The 16,027-nt window shown below is 38.0% G+C and overlaps 1 protein-coding gene across 1 annotated transcript in view; it reads left to right on the forward strand.

The window, feature by feature from the left end:
- The first annotated feature begins 1,470 nt into the window (after window positions 1–1,470).
- The window catches only part of LOC145358431 (nuclear receptor subfamily 5 group A member 2-like), an 83,556-nt gene continuing 68,999 nt past the window's right edge, over window positions 1,471–16,027 (forward strand). Inside the window, exons 1-3 of the mRNA XM_080212501.1 lie at window positions 1,471–1,534; window positions 9,752–9,870; window positions 10,260–10,401. Of these exons, the coding sequence (XP_080068627.1) occupies window positions 1,471–1,534; window positions 9,752–9,870; window positions 10,260–10,401 (325 nt within the window). The remainder of the gene's footprint in view (window positions 1,535–9,751; window positions 9,871–10,259; window positions 10,402–16,027) is intronic.

Here is a 16,027-nt window from a genome sequence, read left to right on the forward strand (position 1 = left end):
TTAAAATGGAAGAAAACAAGGATCCCATTGAAATGGGATCCTCCTCCCAACCACGCCCCCCTTGCCACTGCCAGTGGTGCAGTTCCAGGGAAAATGTCAGGCTACTTCCCAGGCATGACCCTCTTACCCTGGGAGCTGCAATTATCTATGGGAAGCTTCAGTAAGTATATGATAATGTATTATAATGGTGCTCCTGTAATTGCGTGGCAGGATCCCTATACTCTAGCTAGTCCCCCCTGATACTAAGGGGCAATTTAACATGGTCAATCCACCTAATAAACACATCTTTGGACTATTGTTATGTTACTGGTGTGGGCAGGGATAATTGAGTAGGGAAATCCTACTGGTGTGGGAAAGCCATTTTGGGACTGTGCCCCTGCTGCTAATCCTGCCCACCAAATACTGGGGGGCTTACAACTTCTGCTCTTCTGAAGGCTAGACTGCATGTGTTTCACCCCATTAAACTTTACGCTATCGTTGACGGAAATGCTTTGGCCATTATGGCAGAGCAACATTCTGTTATTTCCTTCTTAAACCTTCTGCCTTGCTCAGACTCCCAGATCTTCTAAAAGCTTCAGTACCTAATTTTCAATCACATCTTTGGTCACCTCACCCATCTTCTCTCAATATCATCTTGGTAATCAATCTATCCCCTTTGTGAAGTGTTTTAGGTTGTTTCATAAGTCCTTATTGCTGTTCCCTTAATATTGTTTGATTTAACAAATATTATGGTAAAAGTACTACATTAGCAAAAACAATTAAGAGTCATGCACTTTCCATAACTACAGTAAAATATTGCAAACATTATGCATTTTCAATAACTTTATTTGATGTTATCCAACAGGTTGCAAATATCAGTTCTTAAATAAGTTTGTTAATTAGTTCAAATGAACTTACACCTACCCACACAGCTTTCCAAGCTTAGAGTGAACTGTGCACTGTAATTTTATATTTCAACGGGAAATCCTTTTTGGCATTCACAATTCATCATGAAAAAACTGAAACTAGTCATGAATCTAAGCTGAAAATAGACAATTAACCATTTAAGGGAATGAAATCAGTAAGTCCTTCCTACACAGGCTTCCTTTACATTTCACGATGAAAAATTCTTCCATTCATTCCCTCTCCACTCGGCTTGGTTAATTATTTCTTTTGTATTATCTGTGTTTAAAAAAAAACCTTATCTGCCATTCTGTCAGTTTGTAACCAGGACTTCTTATCATTTTCTATGAGGTCACCTGACCAAAACAGCCAATCAAATATTTAGAACAGTCCCTTATTCCTCTGATTAGCCCCCATCATGATCTGGCCTGTGCAGTTTACTGCAGCACTACACACATCCTGATCAGAGTTCAGTAACAAACATACCATCTTAGTTTTCCAACTCATTTGATTTCTTTTTAATTGAAAGATTTTTTAAAAACTAGGCCAGAACTAAAACTGTTTGGAGTAAGTTCTCTGAAAGGAGTAATGTCTGGTAGTGCTTCTTTGGTTGCTCCCTGCAGTTCCATCAAGCAAACTGCTCCAGATTCATGTAAGTATTTTCAAACATTTATTAAGGTTTGATGTGATACATAGGAGACTTGAAACACTACAGTACTGGTTAAATAAACAAATTTGTGATTCTGTACTATGAGATTATAAAATCTTGTTTTGGTAGCAGATTATCTTTGAATTACAGAACATTTTATACTCAAGTATGTCAAAGTTCATTAAAAGTAGAACTGAATTTGGGAATAGTAGGGTGTCTAGGATGGTGACAAACACAGGGATTATTCATTTTTAAGCCATTATCATGATGGTAAACATCTGTATAAAGATATGCCAGAAACATTGCCAGTCCAAGTTTCAACAAAAATAAACAAAATTCAACCTGAATGATTTATTTCAATCTTACCTGGCAAGATAAGTAATGGCAAAATGTAAGATACTTCGATTCTGAAAGTGAACTTTGGAAATAAATGGATCATTAATAGAAAGATTGAAAGAACCAGCCATGTTTTTGAAAGCAGACATAATGTTGTCAAAATGTTAGATGTGAAGACTGTGTCACATAATACATAACAGACTCACATTCATACTGTACAAATCATCTCATTTACAAAGACATGTAGTTTTCACTATTGTACAGTTTAGTTTAAGTAACACTATGGAACTTGGAAAAATTAAATTTGCTTTGCATGTTTAAAATTGCTCCAAAAGTTTCTTTAATATTGTCCTTATAAAAATATATATAGTTATGTAGACATAGCCAATGATGTTTTAACAGGGCTTTGGGCATGTTTCAAATGTCTTTTGTTTAAAACTCCAACCTTTTAGAATGCTCATGCGCTTTGTATTAATATGCAAATAGTACATGTTTGCCACTTGCTTGTTTTTTTTAAGAAGGGAAATTACATTGCAATAGCAGCAGCAAAAATGAATCAATAGAAAACACATTCTTGAAAAAAAGGGTTAACAGTGTATATTTTTCGAGAACTATATGTACAGCACCAATAAATAACATATTTTAAACATAGTTGTCATAAGTCAATTTTGTTATAAATATACTGTTTCAAAAGAGTACTTAAAATAATAAATTATAAATAGGTAAGCAGATAATCAAATGCTTTTAAACTGCTACAGATATTCAAATAAATAAAAAGGACAAATGTAAGTGATCACCATTTGTTTTACATGAGCTCAGAAACAGATTAAATTATGTCATATATTGCCAAATTAATTTATTGTGGAGATCCAAGGAATTTATACTTGTCAAACTCATACATTTTTCAGGACATTTTTGTATTTGTTTTAAAGAAACCATTTACAATGTTGATTTGAGAGGTTGTGTTATTTGTCATGCACAACCAGTGATACCAGAGTTAACAACTCAAGAAAATAGTTTTAAAAGACGAATGTCCTCTATGCTTCTCATATGGTTTATTGTTTACAAATATTTCTTAAAGCAGAAATGCTTGTTCTGGTTTAATAGAGCCTCAAGTTACAACATTTCAAGGATATTGGGGTGGTTGTGATTAAATTTGAACTCCCAAAGATATTGTTTACATTGAATCTTTTTATTGAAGAGGTCAGGAGGGTTATTTGTTGTGCGTGTTCAACATAACACATCATATATCATAAATTGTGTTTGGAAATAATAAATCTTAAGTTTGATTACAATGCATCTCCTTATTGTGAGACTGAATATCTCTGTGATACGTGTATAATCAGTAAAAGAGTACCTATTAGATGCCTCATATTCTACCCAAACTTTACATCTTTATTCAAATAGATATATTCAATACTGAAGAAAATGTCAGCATTTAATTTTGCACACATTTTCCAAATACAGTTGTATTAAACTATTCCCAAATTATTATAAACACTTACATTGATATTCATGTTTATTTAAAATTTAATTTTGTGGGAGACCAACATAGGGAGGAGAGATCAGTGTCTTCCTAACATAGCAGGAAAGGCACAGTGGATTACTGTTGTGTAAGAAGTGTACTAAAAATATTAGCAGTAGTTATGCAATGAGATTCTGTTAGCGAGTGGTCCTGTGCAAAGCTCTCACATCTCTATTATGTGCTTGGTTTAAAAAAAGACTTCAAACATATTTTGACAAATAGTCAATTTTTAAACAGAATTGGAAAGGTAGCTGCACAGAAATTTCTGACCAGGCTTTGCATTCTCTGAGGGAAATAATTTAACTATAATTTGTGAATGAACTACCACTGGGTTACATTGACAATGAGAATGCTGCACTTAATGTACTGTGGTAACTGAATTGATTAACATTTCAGTGTTCACTGGGATAAAAGATTTTTGGTTTCCCAGCTGCACCTACATCAGTGTCCCTTGTTTATCCTGTTTTTAAAATTACATCAATAACAGGATTTTCAATAAATAAATGTATGTTTATTTAAAAGTAAATGCTAATTGTTACATTTCATGAAATTAGTTTGCTAAAAGTTTTGTTTTAAAATATATACAGATATTATATAAATACAGCATTACTATGTTATCCTACTCAGAGCTGTGAACCAATTGTTGTGTAATGCACATTTCCCTTTTCAAAAGATTTGTTGTGTGAAGAGCTTTGACGTTTGACTGAAATGTGATTATTTTTATTTCCATTACCTTTTCTGATATACAGGAAAGTTTGAAATGTGGAGGAGTCCCTGCTTACATGTGTAGTCATTGTTTTTTCAATCACCCTCTATTACCAACATGTATTAAGTGAATGATTTTGCAAAAAGATTAACTAAAATTATTAGCAAATATTCTGATAAATCCCTTAATCTGTTTGAAGGAGCAGTTTATATTTGTCTCAAGAACATTTGAAAACATTTTATATTAAGCTGTCCCTCCTCTTCTAATGATGCACCTAGAGTAATTACTGATCACGTTCATATTATCAAACATGGGTTCAAAGTTACCTGGTTGAAGATTATGTCCAATATTCTGGGTCTTCTTACTTCTTTCAAAAATACCTAAAATAAATAGTAACTTTTACTTTTTTTACGTAAAAGATCGTGTATTAGGGATGAGAACAACAACAGCTGTTGGAATGTTGCAGTGGCGACATTCATGTTTCTGTGCTGACGAACTAACTCAACGCTTGTAATTCTGGGGGACAGAGAAGGGAGACAAAGGCAAACAGAAGAGGAGAGGCCACTGAGACAGATCCAGAAGTGAAATAAAAACAGCATCCAGACACTTCAGGAACAAAGCCAAAAGATAAAGCAGGACAAAGCTCAGGATATTACAGAGTCAGCAAAATAAAAAAATGTAAATAAAGACACAATAGATGAGCTGAAAGAAAGTCAAACATAAAGAGAAATAAAACAAAGCAGAGAAAATAAAAGTAATGGAAAAATAGATAAAGAATTAAAAGGCAGAAGCAACAAAAGAACAATTAAAAAAATTTTAAAAACAGTGATAGCAAAAAATATTGTAAGCAAAGGGAGAAATAAACGAATGAATGTCAGGAAGAAAGGAGATTCATGAGAAGAAAGAAGCACAAGAGGGAGAAGAAATTAAAAAGTATCACCACAGAAAGGGATAAGTTACATGACAGCCACAGACTTGTTAAATATTTCATGAATTTTATAATGTATTTGCCTTATTAGCCTCTGATCAATCGTAGGACACAGCAGACAGCATTAACAGACACAGCATTTAATGGATAATAGATAACAACCTTACAATTCTGCTGACTTTAAAAAACTTTGGTCGTTTTCATGAACTAGCATTGAAAGTTGAAAATCTTTGAAATTCTTGACAAAAAAAAATTGTGTTTGCTAGATTTCAAGATAAATGCCAAGCACAACTGAAAGTATAAAACAGAAATTATAATCTTATACTTAAATTGTAGTATCTACTGACTGTGACCAATCCTGGGGATTAGCTGCACATTCAGGATCAGTGGTATTCTTTTAGCAATATCAAAAGACATCATTTGTATGATGTTGTAAATGTCATTACAAATCATTGGCGATGTCAAAAGCAGGACTCAGAGGTCAAACCACCCTCAAAGAGCTAACCACTTCTTCTTTTAAGAAAATTCCAAGGAAAGAAAGCCATTTTAAAACTTAATTTAAATGTTCACATGTGAAATCAAGATAATTAGATTAGAAACTAGTCCTGTTCCTCCCATCCACTATTCTCCATCAATCCACAGCCCTTACTTCAATATGCAATTGGTCCTTCTTGTGTTTTTTTAAAATTTCCTAATCATTCTTGAACTCAGACTTTAAAAATCAGGAAATAAAACGGTATCTGTAAAAGTGGCGGTGAAGCTGTCAAATTGTCATAAAAATCCAACCAGTTTACGTGTGCGTTAGGGAAGAAAACTGTTCTTATGGAGTATGGATCACGTGAGGTTTGATCCACATCAATCTCGTTGACTCCCAATTACCTTCTAAAACGGGCTAGCAAGACATTCAGCAGTATCAAAATGAAAGGCCTATTCCAAATTTGTCAGAGCAACTAGTGACAGGCAATGTTCAAAACGAAAGGCATATTCCCACTTTCTCAGAGCAACTAGTGACAGGCAGTTAATGTTGGCCTTGCCACATCCCAAGAACCAACCTAGTGTGATTTTCTTTTAATGCAGTGCTTGACTGTGGGCCATTGGAGAATAAAACGCATACCTACTTACTCAACTGTAGCAAGGAATAAGTGTCAGGAACAATGACAATAATGTCAGTGACCACGTAACGCAAGGTACAAGAAGTCAGGAACTAAATACTATTTGAGGTCGCTAAATTTCTAAGAATTTAAAGTTCAGCTCAGACACTGAGCGCTCAATCAGGGTCAGCTGGCAGGCGGTCGCGAGCTGCACGCTGATTGGCCCCTAAATGTATCAGTGAGCGCGGCCGGGGAGAGACCTAGCACCTGATTAGTGCACGGAGCTGTCAGTCATGGCGGCAACCATCCAGTCAGGGCGAGGAGGGGGCGAGGAGTGGACTGGGACCCGCCCACTCTTCACCTCTTACCTGTGGGCGCTTGAAGGCAACCTGGGCAAGTTTCAGCGGCGGCATCAGCCCAAGGTCCGATCTCAGGCACATTGTGGACCGGGTGGGGTGGGGGTGGTGCTCTCTTCAGTCAGCCTGAAGTTCTCAGTAAGGTGGATTGGTCACTATGTAGAGGGATCAGGTAGCCGAACATTTTGGGGTAAATTAGATCTAGGCGCGACTTCTCCTTTCCAATGCCGTCAGTGAGAAATCTATCCTTCAAGTGAAAAAAAATTATCTCCTAACTGCAGACACAGTTTAAACCAAGTCAGTCTCCCGGATATGTTTTAGTTTCTTACCAGAGATTTAAAGTTACTGTGAGGGACTGAAGGAAGTAGCCTGAATAAGTCCTTCTGAAACATCACATTTAATATTTAATCTCTTGTGCACAATGACCCCAATTAGCCGCCAGGTTTCCCTATTTCCTTGTCTTTGAAAATCCAAATAGGGTTTCAAGTGAATTCTTATCTTGAAAAGGGCGCTTCTTACTTCAGAATGAACCATCCTTCCACATTTAATTCTCTGGAATAACAATACTGCTTAAAATGTAATGGTTTAAACGATGGCTGGTGTCGGTGCAGTTATACATGTGTCTCGCTGCGGTGGCTGCCTGATGCACGGGGACATTTTTGACAGGTTGTAAATCGACGCGATCCTGGTCTGAGAAATGCCATTGAACTGTTCCAAGCGAGCACAGAAACTGCTGGTTAGCGAAGTTTTCTATGCGGATTTGTGTAGCTGATCTTGGCTTTAACAAAGTGGCTTTTTTGAATTCAGACAGATATTTATTCACGGCTTGGTGTTGACTTCAGACAGTATAGTGTTGTATGCGGATTTCTGAATTAAACAGGTGTCTCTGAAACCGAACATAAAAGGCGTCACCTTTACTTCTCCTGTGAATTGCTCGGGATTTCGCGGGGCGAAATTAAATTTTGACATAGTTTTCGAAAAAATACCCCACAATAATGTGGGGTTCACTCATGGTATTTGCTAACTTTCTGTGTAGAATTGCCCTGCAATTTTAAAATACACAGAAGGATTTTGAGTTAATGAAATACCATCAGATTAATTTCGGGACAATTTTCTGTCAAACTCTTGATATTTACAAAACGTTGCATTGACCCAAATGATTATTTTAGTTATTGATTTACTGAGCAGCGCTTCGGTGCAACGGAGCAGAGTCAACTTATTTTGCTTTAGCTTTCGGATCCATTTCCATCCTCGCGTTTTAATATATTGCGATAAATTCCAGGTGTAACCTGCTATTTGCCGTCGACTTATATTTTGGCCTGATTTTTCTGATCTAATCTATTTGACGCTATTGCCTCTCGCTTCGTTCTAATCACCTTTCTTTTACTATGCTGCAGTAATTCCTATTAATAAACAGGACTGTTGCCCGTTACACCATCAAACTGTAACCCACTCACTCATATTACATCCCAATTTTTCCGTCTTTTCATCCAAGGCAACGAGAAAAGGAAGTGGGGGGGGGGGGGCTATCTTTCACTTTGTTTTCAGCTACATGACTTCCACATGTAAATTTATAATAAACGCAATATTCAAAATAAACTTCCGTTTCAATTTCTTTCCACTCTATCGATGAATAAATTAATTCGGCGAAAGGTTGTACTTGTGTTGGTAAATCGTCTTGAATAAATCGGTCTCGGGTCTTGGGTAAATCGTCCAGCTGCAGCATCTTTCGTTTCTAAAGATACATGTTCATCCCAAAGCATAGTATTGACTGAAGTTCACCCATGACTGTGTTAAAATCACCCCGTTCAAAAAAAAGACAAATTCGAAAACAATAAATTAGATACTCTGTCCAAAATGTTGCAGGAGTGCAATAATTCAGCATTAATATTTAGGAAGAGAATTGACCTTACAATTCTTAGCATGTTCAAAGACTAAAGTAATGGGAGTATCCGCAACCTTATTTTATCCGTACTATTAATAATCGGAGCGAAATGATTTGGAACCAAACCGCTATAATTTTCGGGAACACCAGGGTAAATATTAAACGAGTATCATTCCAACACTGAATTTAGGTTGTTCCTTAAATATATGGTATTAGGCCAGGTATTAATCCTGACACTGATTGTAGTCAATAATATGAGCCCAGGCTCAGACTTACTGCCGTACATTTTCAATGGGCTCATCATAAGAATAGGTACATGGCGCTCAATGCCTCTTGTAAGACCCGCGAGTTCCAATATTAATTACAGGAGAAACACGGCTCATTAACCGAATATTGTCCGACACGGGCGATTACTTTTCTTGATAATTGGAGGAAGGATATAATTCAACTTTTTTCTTTCCAAAAGAGTAATTAACAAGTAAGAATAAACCAAATCACCTCAGTTTCCAAAAAAAACAATTTGGAGGAGGTCTTAGCGTGTTTGCTTCTTGCTATATTCTGAATTTCGGGTTCTTCCGCGTAGTTTGTCTTTTTTTTGGCGTTTGTCCTCCCTGATCAATTCCAGCCTGTATTTTAGTGTGAGTTTTTCAGAGCCTCAACTCCCTTTTTCATCCAATGCATGGTCTCCTCCTCCGTCCCAGGATAAGCAGAACATCAACATTTTTCAGGTTTTAGCATCTATTATTGTTAGTTGCTTCGTTGCTGGACTAGACGGATTTGTATTAACGATTTTACTGAGTCGTTATTGATTTAATTAATGTATGTCGCATTAAGAATGTATTGAATGCAATGCCATCCTATAGGCATCTATCTATTAATAGTTTGTGGAAAGCTAAAGGAGAACGCGATTCTATCACAATATCTGTTGATGTTAAAGACAGCTTTTACAAACTATGTTGTGGAACGCGCTGATTTTTTTAATTTAAAATATTAAATTAAGTGCTCATTTGCTTAATGATTAAGATATTTGAATTTCACTTTGTGTTATCCCTTTATAAATGTGAGATGGAGAGTACTCCTGAGGAAACGTACACAACTACCAGCCCCCCCCCCCCGCCCCCACCCCCAATAATCATTTGTTATCGATGCTTCAATAGGAGCATTTCTCGGTTACGTCTGTGGGCTGGTCAACGTCTCCATGGCAAACTGATGTGTGAGCTTTCTATAAATTACTGTCTTCGGCAGCGTCGGAAACAAAAAGGCATTTCTTAAAATCCAGTTACCTCTGAACTTCGGTCATTTCGGGGACCACCCGGCTTCGACCCCCTTGCGTGTGTGGCAATTAAAGCAAAAAAAACCACTGCCGAACCTAATTTTTATTCCTTCTGTGCAGCCCGTCAATTCAAGGTGATGGACTACGTTTATGATGATGACCTGGATGAACTGTGTCCAGTTTGTGGAGATAAAGTATCCGGTTATCATTATGGTCTACTGACCTGTGAAAGTTGTAAGGTGAGTTAAAGCGGGCGCACTGTTGGAATTCGGAAGGTACTTTCAATCGCGACTTTGGGTTATTTCACAAACTCTTACTCAAGTTATATCATCATTTCAGATCGCATTAAGCTAAACTGACCCAGCAAACGGCTGGAGGAATGAGGGAAACCCTATTAATAACGTTAATCTTTAAACAATGTGCAATAAATAATAGATTGTGCGATAAATTAATAAAACGATAAACAAAGGTGCAAAGAGATACCAAGAGAGTTGTTATTGGCGCGGATTTCTTGGTGGGGAATGCCTGGGCAGAAATATAGATGATCGATTTGCGTTCCGCTTTGCTGCATGCGGTACGGGATTCATTTCTCTCTGCGTTAAATAACTTTCAAACTTCTCTGCCTTAGGGATTTTTCAAGAGGACCGTTCAGAATAGCAAGCGCTACACTTGCACCGAGAATCAGAACTGCAAAATAGACAAAACACAAAGGAAGAGATGTCCATATTGCCGTTTTCAGAAATGTTTGACAGTGGGGATGAGGTTAGAAGGTAAGATATACAATCATAGAATCCCTATAGTGCAAAAGGAGACCATTTGGCCCATCACCGACTACAATTCCACCCGGGCCCTATCCCCTTAACCCCATCTATTTACCCTGCTAATCTCCCTAATACTGAGGGACAATTTAGCATGGCCAATTAACCTAAGGTGTGCATTTTTAAAAAATGTTGTTTGAAATGATTTAATTTAAATATCTGAATGAGGTTCTTCACCACTGAATAATGTTTGGCTACGCATTTGAAAGCAGGTTTAAGTTAAGGTGACAGTTATGTACAGGAATTTGCCAGCGACGCTCACATCAGATGAAAGATTTTTTTTGGCAATCATATATTGGAAGGTGCAGCAAATAGAGAGTAGATTTTTTAAACTTAAAACGCCTTTAATGAGATAAGATTCGATCGCATTAATGTTAGCCGAAATATTATGTGGCATAAATATATTCAAATACAGATGATATCAACCAGATTTCTCCTTAATACTCACTAATCGGAGGCTCGAGTTTTCCCGCGGATTGATCGATTTTAATGAGTTGGAGATCTGAAAGAATTTGTTCCCGAGTACATTAATGGATTGGTGTGTTCTATTAGCGAGGCTGATTGCGAATATTTACAATGGAACCTTCTGACCTAATGTAGTAGGCCTTTCGGAGAGTATGAATGGAAATGATGAGTAAGGTGTCGCAGATGTTCAATGTAGGCGTCCAGAGATAGACTTCAGTATTTTTATATTGTGTTGTAAAATGGAAATTTTATATGAACCAGAAATGCACACCGTGCTGGGTTTGTTCAATCGAGCTGCGTTAGGATCAATGTTTGATTCACTTGTGTACTTTCCAGGAAGTTCCTCTTCAAAATGTGTTATTGTTTGCATGCAGTTTGTTGGGGGTGGAGGGGAAGGTGGTGCGGAGTGTTTTCATTATTACAAGAGAAAATGCGAGATTGTGTGGATGGACAGTGAGATGAATAAATTGGCAGTAATGTCCAGGTCATCAGAAAAAGATTGAATCTAGACATTTTCTGACATGTATTTTAAGAATTCCATGATTGAAATTCAAATGCAAATGAAGTAGCTCCTAGAAAAAACAACTAGGAGATTTCCTAAAAAATTAAACTTAAATGCGGCAATGGAAATAACAACACTAAGAGAAAATTGAATTTTGTCCTTTGTTCTAACATAAATCACTCAATGGCGAAAGTATTGAACTTGTTATATCACATTTCATTTTAAAAACAAGCAGTTTAATGTTTATGACACTATAGTATAGAAAAGTCAAAAAAACTATCCTCTATGTAAGAGTGTTAATATTCCACGTTGACTGGTGACTGTGTCTGAAACACAGACACATAGGTCATATTTGGGACCATTTTATAAGCAGTGAAATTACATGTCAGATGTTACTCTTAGATAGTGATGGGAGTATGAAGTCTTTAGCTATGAATAAGGCAGGGTGTTTAACAATGTACCTGCTCAAGATTGTATGGATAATATGACTATGATTTCCTTAAATTTTTATTTGGTAGATAATGCACTCCTTTGATATTCTACATTTCTTTGTAGGAAAACATAGCAATGTATCTAGATCACTTAATTTCTCTACTTTGGGTTCAATTTTAGCACTGTGTTATTGCTTGGATCACAAAAGCAACACATCAATTTTAGCAATGATTAAAGAAAAGCAGCTAACTTGTTAATCTGAGTGAATCGAGAATTTCAAGTAATTCTAGATGCATTTAATTTGTTATGCAAAGTGGCCACAGTAAGAGTCAACAAACTGAGGGACACAGATTGATACTAATGTTTTAATGAAATTAACAGCAAGGAGAGGAATCATGCTCCTTGAAATGACATTAAGATTTTGCATAAATAATTGCAGAAAGTTCAAATGTAGGGTATATTATAAAACATTGAGAAAATGCAACCCTGATTAAACTTGCAAAGAGCTGGCGTGATGTTGTAGGCAGTAGAGAACTTTCCCCTAGTGCAGAAAATCATGGAATTGATGCAATGTGGAGGTGCAGTTGAAATGATCCACTGAGAAACTCATTTTGCCTCACTGAATTGGACTTTCTCTCAATCCTTTATCAAGTTGCATCAATAGTGGCTATTGATTTGCCTGAATTGACAGTGTTCCTTCTTGCAGGCAGGAGGACTAAGTATGGTGATGGGAAGCCTCTGAATAGGAGAAAGTGGAAGGTGATAGGGCTATAAAAAACAGTATTAAAAAGCAATTCTGACTATATATTGTAAACATGATGTGGGTATGCCGGCGTTGGACTGGCGTAAACACAGTAAAAAGTCTGACAACACCAGGTTTTAGTCCAACTGATTTATTTGATAATAGACTCACAAGCTTTCGGGGTTAGCGCCTTCGTCAGGTGAATGGAGAGTTCTGGCCTCAGACAGAGCATATAAAGCACAGACAGTTTAGAGATTACTGATTAGAATGCGAATCCTTACACCTAACCTGCTGTTCAAGACCTGTTCAAGCATGAGGACGGTCTCAACAGGGATCTTGGGTTCATGTCGCACTATCTGTAACCCCCGTGACTTGCCTGGATTTGCAAAACCTCACTTACTGTACTGTCTGGAGACAATACACATCTCTGTAACCTGTGATCAGTGCTCCTTCCACTCACATTGTCAGCCACTTCAGGTCTTGAACAGCAGGTTAGGTGTAAGGATTCGCATTCTAATCAGTAATCTCTAAACTGTCTGTGCTTTATATGCTCTGTCTGAGGCCAGAACTCTCCATTCACCTGACGAAGGGGCTAACCCCGAAAGCTTGTGAGTCTATTATCAAATAAATTGGTTGGACTAAAACCCGGTGTTGTCAGACTTTTTACTATATATTGTAAATGCAGACTTGCATTTAAATTTGCGCACTTTATTGTAAATTAGTCTCACTTCCCCCTTTTACAAAGACAAAAATGTTATTAAATGATACATAAGTACAAAACATTGTCAGGCATGCTTAGAAGGACATTTAATACATCCATTAACATAAACTGGGATATTTCAGTTATTTTTGGCCCTGGGAAGTACTGAACAGAACCTTTGGAATTAGTGAAAGGAAAACATCATTCATTTCAGCCAGGGATTCAAGGAGGCATCTGTGACCTAATGGCATGAAACATTCTGACTTTGCTTTATGTTTTATGACATTGGATAGCATATCTTTCTTTAGTCACATATAAGTTGTTGAATTGCTGCAATTAACCTAATCAAACTTTTTAGCTCTTTACCAGCACTAGATTTCATTGTAATTAACAAACAATGTATTTTGTTGAACTAATGTCACAGCAAGAGAAAGAAAAAGGATTCAGTTTTAAGGCAAGTATTTTTGCTCTAAATAATCAATATCTTGCTGATATTGATAATGTTTTACTTTCAATCTCCAACTTCAATACAAATGAAAATCACAGGGTTTATCTTGATGGTTCTGTAAGCATTTCCGTTGAAGTCAGTGGTGAAAAGAGCAATGGACCTGTTGATGCGTTGCAGTTTAGGAGACTGACAGAGAGTGTGATTAAGTGTAAGTTGGGGTGAGATAGAGGCATGGGTAGGTGCTATTATAGAACTGGGATTAGGTGACTTTGGTGATGGAGCTGTTTGCTAGGTTTGAATCACCTGTTCAGGATAGAATAGGACAGTTTTACAATATTCAATTTCACCTGAAGAAGATGAATTGGGGCGATGGTGGGAAATTTCTGACAGGAACTGAACAGGATCCATAGGGTAAAAACTTGACAATTCATCACCAATTAGACAAATAGATGTTTGCTGGTACAGAATTTGCGTATTGCTGAAGGAAGACACATGTTTTGTTGAAGCTTTTCATTTTGCACTCATCAGGACAATTCACAAGAATACAAATCCAAGGGTGACAACAAATTTATACTGTATGAGATAAGAGCGCTGATTGGTTGGCAAGTGCACTCTGATTGGTGGATGTCTTGCTCTGGATAACGCACCAGTAAATAGTGACTGACAGATAATTTAAACCAGGCAGCTTGACTCTGGTCAAAGCACTGCTCTGAGGAATGAACTTGCAAATGGTTGTCACTTAAATGGGTGCAATGTGTGTTCTTTGTCTGCAAAGAACAGACAAATGCATCACACTGAGAGCTGGACTGATGATCTTAAATTGGTTATCAGTGTAATTCTTAGCATACTGAGGATTGTTTGGCAAATGTTGTCCAATCACAGAATCAAATCTAATGTTGGGTGTTGCATTTTGAGTTTTGCAAGCATGGGCTGGTTGAATACAATCTGAACCTTGCCTGTTGTGAACAATCTGCCAATTTTTGGGATGTAATGCCTACATACCTAGCACCGCACTCACACTGAAATTGATATACCACATTCCCCATTTGTATGATAAGAACATAAGAACATAAGAAATAGGAGCAGGAGTAGGCCATCTAGCCCTTCAAGCCTGCCCCGCCATTCAATAAGATCATGGCTGATCTGTCGTGGCTCAGTTCCACATTCCCGCCCTCTCCCCATAACCCTTAATCCCCTCGCTTATCAAAAACCCATCAACCCGCTTCTTAAAAATATTTAGCGAGGCAGCCTCCACCACTTCAACGAGCAGAGAATTCCAGAGATTCACCACCCTTTGAGTGAAGAAATTCTTCCTCAACTCCGTTCTAAACCGCCCCCCCTTTATCTTGAGGCTGTGCCCCCTAGTCTTACTATCCTTTCTGAGCGGGAAGAGTCTCTCCACCTCTATCCTATCCATCCCATTTATCATCTTATACGTCTCAATGAGATCTCCCCTCATTCTTCTAAACTCTAACGAGTACAAGCCTAGTTTATTCAGCCTCTCCTCATAGCTCAACCCCCTCAACTCCGGCATCAGCCTAGTAAACCTCCTCTGCACTCCCTCCAAGGCCACAATATCCTTGCGTAAGTACGGCGCCCAAAACTGCACACAGTACTCCAGCTGCAGCCTCACCAGTGCCCTGTACAGCCGCAGCAAGACCTCCCTACTTTTATATTCAATCCCCCTTGCTATGAAGGCCAGCATCCCATTCGCCTTCCTGACCACCTGCTGCACCTGCAAGCTGGGGTTTTGCGACTCATGCACAAGGACCCCGAGGTCCCTCTGCACCGTCGCCTGCTGCAGTTTTTCGCCACGTAAGTAATACTCTTTCCTACCATTATTCCTACCAAAGTGGACCACCTTGCACTTGCCAACATTAAATTCCATTTGCCATTTCCTGGCCCATTCGCCCAGCCTATCTAGATCCTTCTGTAGACTCTCCACACCCTCCGCACAATTTGCCGTTCCACCAATTTTGGTGTCATCAGCAAATTTTGACACCATACACTTGGTTCCCTCCTCCAGATCATCTATATAAATGGTAAATAGCTGAGGCCCCAGCACCGACCCCTGGGGCACTCCACTAGTCACCAACCGCCAATCCGAATAGCACCTATTGACCCCCACTCTCTGCCTCCTATTTGACAACCAATCCTCTATCCACGCTAACACCCTACCCCCAACTCCATGTCCCCTGACCTTCTGCAATAACCTCTTGTGAGGTACCTTGTCAAATGCCTTCTGAAAATCAAGAAAGACCACATCCACCGGCTCTCCTGTATCCACCG

Source organism: Carcharhinus amblyrhynchos, chromosome 25 (assembly GCF_965287045.1).
Source record: "Carcharhinus amblyrhynchos chromosome 25, sCarAmb.v2.hapA, whole genome shotgun sequence".
NCBI lineage: Eukaryota > Metazoa > Chordata > Chondrichthyes > Carcharhiniformes > Carcharhinidae > Carcharhinus > Carcharhinus amblyrhynchos.